This window comes from Daphnia carinata, chromosome 5, assembly GCF_022539665.2.
Source record: "Daphnia carinata strain CSIRO-1 chromosome 5, CSIRO_AGI_Dcar_HiC_V3, whole genome shotgun sequence".
Lineage (NCBI taxonomy): Eukaryota > Metazoa > Arthropoda > Branchiopoda > Diplostraca > Daphniidae > Daphnia > Daphnia carinata.
The window spans coordinates 5,022,113-5,029,412 of record NC_081335.1 but is presented as its reverse complement, the minus strand read 5'-3'; the positions used below and the strand labels follow the sequence as shown (position 1 = coordinate 5,029,412).

General features: G+C 41.0%; 1 protein-coding gene across 2 annotated transcripts; it reads left to right on the top strand.

The window, feature by feature from the left end:
- The first annotated feature begins 309 nt into the window (after positions 1–309).
- Positions 310–6,424, top strand: LOC130696152 (lipase lipl-1-like). Of its 2 annotated transcripts, XM_059495459.1 has the most exons (13): positions 310–420; positions 572–819; positions 927–981; positions 1,070–1,258; positions 1,364–1,390; positions 1,468–1,555; positions 2,702–2,799; positions 2,923–2,987; positions 3,058–3,138; positions 3,240–3,398; positions 3,542–3,626; positions 3,682–3,827; positions 5,814–6,424. In XM_059495459.1, the coding sequence occupies exons 2-13, from the start codon at positions 580–582 to the stop codon at positions 5,964–5,966; spliced, it is 1,386 nt and encodes a 461-aa protein (XP_059351442.1). In that variant the 5' UTR covers positions 310–420; positions 572–579; the 3' UTR covers positions 5,967–6,424. The 2 variants fall into 2 exon arrangements, with proteins under 2 accessions (XP_059351442.1, XP_057375213.1); XM_057519230.2 differs by lacking the exon at positions 310–420 and having other exon boundaries at positions 511–819.
- Positions 6,425–7,300: the final 876 nt, after the last annotated feature.

Below are 7,300 nucleotides of genomic sequence, written 5' to 3'. Positions count from 1 at the left end.
TGTGAGATTAAAAAAATAGGCGAAAAAAAAAAAATAAAAGAAGAGAAGAATAACAACCAGACTGTCTGACACGAGATAGAAAACAAAACAAAACAAAAGAAAAAAAAAAAAAAAAAAAAGTTCCAGACATGTGCCGGGAACAGATATGGAAATGCCGGGGTCATGATCTCAGACGGGTGACAAGTGCAACTGAACTCTTTTTTTTTTTTTTTTTCTTCTTCTTCTTTTCTCTTTTGGTGGGAGGATTCATCTAAAGTTTCCTCTTTGTACGCATTTTCCGGTTGGACTGGAAGTTTCAGAGACGGAATATAAAAGGGGGCCAGCCAGGACGCCCTGGGGAGGAGCAGTTGAGACGCGCGAGAACTCGATAGAAAACAAGTGTTCCAGCATTCAGTTGGCTTTCGAGACTCGAAGCTATCGGTTATTTTCAATTTTTTTTTTTTCCTTTTTTTTTTTTTTGTTTTGGTTTGTTTTGTTGTTTTATGAGAGGCCTAAGTTTATACTGGAACAGTGTAGGCTTTGATTGACTCCGGACGTCTTTTTTTGTTTGTTATTGTTTGACTCTGAATAGCCAGCAGCATGTCGACGCTGTTGCTTTCGTTGTTCCGTTATCAACTTGGCTTGTTTGTTTTGTTGTTCTGGTCGCCTGGCCATGATTGCCGTCAGCAACTGGAACTGGACGCCATCAAAACCAATTCGCTGATTGATAGCTCAGCTTTACTTCTTTCCCTACTACTGGCCACCAATGGATCTGCGTTGGCCAGTAAGGATGACAGTCCATTCAGCCGCATGGAGGATCCTGAACTCGACATGACCACGGTAACTTTTGTTTCGCCCATTTAAGTGGCTATTCGAATTGATCAATACTTAAATAATATTGAATTAATTTTGTTTTTCTTCTCCATTTCGCTAACTGAAAATGGCAGCCCCAGTTGATTGCTCACAGGGGATATCCAGTGGAAACTCACGAAGTGACAACATGTAAATACAAGATTATCTAAATATTATTATTACTGGTTAACTAAGTTAAATTAATGCCTGGTTTTTTTTTTTTTAACTATTGAATTAGCTGACGGTTACATTCTCGAGTTGCATCGAATTCCGTACAGCAGGCAAGTGCCAAGTCGTTTTCAACGCGCCAAACAGTTTGGCAATAAATATGCAAAGCGCGTGTCAACAAGACCGGTCGTCTTCCTCCAGCACGGATTGCTTTGCTCTTCGTCCGATTGGGTGCTCAACCCAACCGACAGGGGTTTAGGTAAAATTGTGATTGAAGTCAATCGTTTCCAACAAAACTCAATTGTCTTAAACATTTTTGTTTATGTTTTTCAATCAATCTTCTCGTTTGACGTTTGAAAAATAGCCTACATGCTGGCGGACCGAGGCTACGGTGAGTCAAATCATTAGCTTTAATGCCGTCGTTAACAAAGCAATAATAGTGTGTGTTGTTGCTGTTATCCCAATCAGATGTCTGGATGGGTAACGCCCGAGGCAACACCTATTCTAAGAAACACATCTTCCTGAAGGAGAGCGACGAGGCCTTTTGGAGATTCACGTAAGTTATTATCATCCAATGAGTCACTCGGCATGACATTTTCCCATATCATTAGCCTCATTTTTTTTTTTTTTTCTTTTTTTCACACTTCCTTCAACTGCTTTGAGTCTGCGTACACATACATCACGTTTTTCTTTTATATATATAGACATTCATCCCATCCGTTGTTCTGCATATTAAGCAGGAGATTTAGCGAAGCCATTATTTTTTTTTTTTTTTAATTTTTTTTTTCTTTCCTTTCCGCATCAGTGACGGTCAAATTCTGTTCTGTTTATTGTTTTTTTTTTTTTTTTTTTTTTTTTTTCGTTGGTCTTTTTCTTCCATTCCAAAAAAAAGCTCGTCCTTGTTTTTGTTTTTTTTTGTTTTGTCGCTCTCTCTATCGTCCCGCGGGCAACGTTTTCTCTTCCTTCTCACTTGGAATGTTTCCCAACAATTTACCGTATAAACCACAGTGGCGTCCCATAGCGGGAAATGCGAAGCATCCAATAGTCCCGTTATTCTCTTCCCGTGATTTGCTGTTATTATTTTCATTTTAAAAAAAAATCTTTTTGATTTTCAGTCACTTAAAAAAAAATAATTTTTTAAAATGTAAAGACAAAGGAAGTGTAGTGGTGCGAAATGAGAATCCCCCTATTTCCTGTTTCTCGATTGACATTTCCCTTATCTATAGCGGACTTTTTTTTTTTTTCCAGTGAATTTTTGAATCACCAATGCTCTTTTTGGGAGCTGCGGACGCAACTGAAACGAAAGGGGTTGAGGCTTTTTTTTTTTTTAATGGACAACGTTGCGCTGATGAACATGAGTCAACAGTGCGTCATAATATCGGAGTTGATGGCAGAAAAAAAACAAAAAAAAAAAACAAGGATCAATTTAAAATTCTTTGTTTATCCGATGATACAAAGCAAAAGAAATCGAATATTTGAATGAGATGTCCGAGTGCATTCCAGTGGCAAGCGGAGCTGGCCCGCTCGGTGAATGGAAATTCGATCCTACTATTTCTGCCGTTTGATGTTGGTTTTGCGGAGCATTCTGGACGAGCCATTTCGCTCGCCATGATTCCCTAATGATGTATTGATTCTCTGCTTACTTACGAATTAATGTTTTAACGATTTCCAATCGGTACTATACGTGCCTGCACACTTACAGGTGGGACGAAATGGGTCTGTACGACATTCCGGCGACATTGGAGTACATCCTGAGGACCACTGGCCGTCAGAAGTTGATCTACGTCGGCCATTCGATGGGTAATACAAACTACATATAGTGTCAGTTGATAAGGGCAGATTGAAGTCGGAAACCGAGACGGCCATCGACATTCGATTGGTTCATCCGTTATGACGTTTTTTTTTTGGTTCAATTCCTTCTAGGCACGACCATGTTCTGGGTCGCCATGGAAACGCATCCCGAGCTCAACGAGAAAATTGAACTGATGGTACTTAAATTGAGCGTAACATTTCGTTGTCAAATACGGATTTCATAGGCCAATTTGTTTGATTGTTTAGGTGGGATTGGCACCAGTGGCTTCCGTCTCTAGAATGAAATCACCTATTAGAATATTCACGCCATTCATTCACGAATTTCAGGTGAGGAGGAATACTGTCCAGTTTCATGGTATCCTTTACTATTAACTATTTATTGATTTATTGATTCATTTGTTGTTGTTTTTTTGTTCGTTTTTTTTAAGTTGATGTTCGAGTGGTTTGGAACAAAGGCCTTCCTACCATCAGGACCTGTCCTGAAACTCTTGAGCAGGCTGTTTTGCGATCAAACCAAATGGGAAGAGGATTTCTGTGAAAACATTTTCTTTCTGCTATCAGGCTCGGATCCTGCCAATTTTAATGAGGTATGCAATTTCGCCCTTTCACTAATGCGCAGCCATCGTTTTGTAGCATCACATAATAACGAACGACTCCTAGTCTCGCATTCGTTCTGTACAAGTTCACTTGTCAAGCCAATTTGACGCAATGCCTTCTACTATTTGTGCAGGAAATGGTGCCTCTCATTACAACCCACACTCCAGCGGGAACATCGACCTACACCATCTTTCATTACATGCAAGAATACTCTACGGGTTGGTTCAACTAGTTCAGTTATTTGAGAATGAAATTTTTAATGAAGTTTCACAGTTGAAAGATACACGCGGATGGATTGGGGCGCCAAAGCCAACATGGAAGAGTACGGCCAGCCGACGCCCCCGCCCTATAATCTAACCAAAGTCACGGCGCCTGTCGTCCTCTTCTGGGGCGAGAACGACTGGCTAGCCGCGCCCAAGGTAAGAACAAAAAAAAAAAAAAAAAAATTTTAATAGGAGATTTCAATCTGATTTTTAAAAAAATAGTTTATACACACCCTCAGCCTGTAGGGGAAAAAAAAAAAAAAAAAAAAACGAGCCGCTTGTTGATGATTGTTAGACTCTTATGTAGGGCGATCAGCCGTTTAAATTGTTGGGTTACGGAATATAGGATGGAAAAGTTTCCGACTATTAATTAAGGAGTTTAAACCTGGTTGACTTAAATCATGAAACGAAATAGTTTTCTTTTTTCGTTTTTGCTCGAGGTGGTGTAGTCAGATTCCCCCACTCTCTACGCAAAAGGACCTACAATCTAAAACTTTTAAATCAACATTCTATCCGGCATTTTCAGTCTGTAATATTTACGAACACAGCGCCATCTTTTTTGGCAGTTGTATAAGTCTTTTTTTTTTATATATATTGAGAATGCCATCGTAGCTTTATTCATGTGCTCGAAAGTGTAAAAGTAAAAGGGGCGGATGAGCAGAAGTTTCGATAAAAACCAATTACCGGGCCGCTATACAGGGAATTGAAGTGAAACGAACCTGTTAGGTCATACGTCAACAGTTGGATGTGCGAGTCATGAAAATTGAAGCTGACCGCGTACTTCACTTGATTCCCTTTCTTTCTGTACGCCATTCGCGTCATTATGCCCGCCAACGCTGGCATATATACACCCATAGACGTAACAGTTGAGATATGGATGACCCCTTCTTAATGGTAGGCCTGACGAACGATAATAAGACACGCTAACGTCCGTGAACCATGACCGTCTCGTTATTTCTTTCATACCTTTTGCGCCCTTTACCGACTCATCACGTATGTAAGGCAGCAATGCGTTCTTTTTTTTTTTTTTTTTTTTTCTGAATTTATTTCGGTCTTAAATTCAGCCTCGACATTCTCGCCTTTTGTCCTCGTCGCGATTGTAGGCCTTACTTATTGCCGCATCGCAGACTGGGCCTCTTCTTTTTCTTTTTCTGCATTGAAAATCAATGGGCGATCGTTGTGTCTTCAAGGTCCAAAAACGGATGTTGATTTTACTTACTCTCTCTCTCTCTCTCTCTCTCCCTGTCACCATCTCTCTTTATGTACAAAGTCTGAAAGCAGGAAATGGCATTAATAAAACATAGCGTTATGCGGCGATGCCGCGCGCTGATGACGGGAGCTCCCGTACTGGCCGTCGATTTGGCCGCTTCTTTCCCAATCATAACTGCTGGTGGCCTTGGCCTCTCCTTTTTTTTTTCTTGTTACTTGAACAAGCCCGTCACGCGATATTCATCCCGATGCATTACCTCCACCTTATGTGTGTGTGTGTGTGTGTGTCTTTCTTCAACTCCATTTCTCACGATAGACAAAAGCCAACGCGCTTGAGAAAAAAAAAAAAAAGTCAAAACAATGGGACGAACCCCCTTTGCAATTTTGCTTTTTTTTTTTTTTTCTTCTCCCACTGACGCAACAGCGTTCATAAAAACCGCATATGTTCATTCAAAACAGTACATATTCACAAAGCAACGGATGTCGCTATCGCAAGTAAAACAGACACGCCAATTGGACGACGTCCTGCATAGGCAAATCAACTCTCACCAAGTTTTCACGCTGTACGTCAGTTTGCGGTCAATATTGAACCAAAAGAATTTGTATTTTTTATTTTTTTTTTTTTTTTCTCTCTCTCTCTATTTTCTTTTCTTTCGCTTTCTTTTCATTTCCCAGCTGGATGGGTATTTCGATAACTATTCATTTCATATTCTAAACGCGAACGGTACCGCTCACTGTTTGTAATCATGTTTTCGTTCCCATTACGTCCGTCGTAGCTTCTAGGAAATGGCAAAAGAAGTTCGAAACGTCCTTCCCTTTTTTTTTTCAGACGAGCGGACGGGTGGCAACGAATGTTTTTTTTTTTTTTGCCCTCTAACTTGTAGTGTGAGTCGCATTGTGTGCGTGACGATTTCCTTTTGTTTGTCGTTACAGGACGTGACGTGGCTGGCCAAAAGACTGGCAAACCTACAAGGATTCTACCGGGTCAACATGACGGCCTTCAATCACTTGGACTTCCTCTGGGCAACCAATGTCGACCAGCTACTCTACAACAATCTCATCGAACTCCTCCCATATTCTTATTGAAAAGATGATGATCGCACCACCACCGGGCAGAGACATCAAATGAATTTTTAATCATTTTACAAGAATCGAGTCATCGCATTTGCGTCTCAACTTCAATGTTCAAGGCATTTTTCATTCCACAGCAAACGAAGATAAATTTATAAAAGATTTTGAATAAGTTTCGTGGGTCGCCGTTTGTCAGCCACGTGAGTTACGTGTAGAACAGTGTCGACCGACTCCTAGTTTTGTCTTCGATTTGATTACCGTCGAGTACTTTATTCCGTGATTCGCTGTTCCTTCTCGTCTAGTTTCTAATGTCACGATGTGTGTTTCCACCACTGATGGCGTGTTTCGTTGGCCTGTGCTATGCAACAATGTTCTCCAATATTTTTTTAGTCACAATATTATACATGTCTGTCGTACTCGTTACTAAATTCGATGATATGTAATTGTACAATACAAACGCATACGTAACTGAAGCAGAAACCAAAAGTCGAGACAGCAAGAGATGGATATCGGTACAATGCGGTTCATGTGCAAGTAATGCCCTTGAAAAAAAGATGGCGGCCAACGGCAGATGGTTGAACTGGTCGAAAGCGATTGACCAGCTGTTTTTTGTTTTTGTTTCAAACACAATCATCCTTCCCTTTCTCGCTGCTCGCTCTTGTACCTTTTTCTCATTCTTACGTATCATTACCGAATATGGGATCCTCCTCGTTGCTTCACTCTTATCACATCAGCAGGGGGTGGACTTACTTTTTTTTTTTTTTAAAGCTCAACTGCCTTCGCGTTTTGGTGTTGTGACGTCATTGCATGGCTCGCACCCAAAGCCACAAAAGACAACAGCAAGAAATCTCTCGCAGTCAAATGAGGTTGGCCCCCACACTCGGAAAGATTTACGAAGTCCCTTTAGCCAGGCGGTTATGGCCGTACGGGCCGACCGTCAGATGGTCTTGCACCTGATGCCCACTTTAAAAGAGAAAATGGCAGACGGCGCGGAGGGTAAACCCTCAAGTTTTAGTTTGTCGAAAAAAAAAAAAAAACGTTTTCCCTACAATATCGTTGAAAAGCCGTTTTCTTATGTATATGCACGGATGTACCGTTTTTTGTCTGACATTGGACCAGCCACCGACAAATGCGGCTGGCCAGCGATAGCATCAGCTCTTTCTTAAGGCGGCGGGCTGTACCACACACATGCGGAAGTGTTCCACTTTATTTTTTTAAATTTTGTTTATTCAGTTGGCAGTTACGTCGTAGACACATATCAGACGGACTTTCCTCTTATTTCACGAGCGTTTGTTGGTTGTTCAACAATGCGTGCGCGGGGATCAGGTTGACACCGTTTAGCCTATTTG

Bases quoted from the DNA above. Each gene is read 5' to 3' on its own strand.
- LOC130696152 (XM_059495459.1), top strand. From the start codon at position 580: ATGTCGACGCTGTTGCTTTCGTTGTTCCGTTATCAACTTGGCTTGTTT. The intron at 1,259-1,363 runs GTAAAATTGTGA...TTTGAAAAATAG, and splicing joins CCCAACCGACAGGGGTTTAG to CCTACATGCTGGCGGACCGA. The intron at 3,139-3,239 runs GTGAGGAGGAAT...GTTTTTTTTAAG, and splicing joins CATTCATTCACGAATTTCAG to TTGATGTTCGAGTGGTTTGG.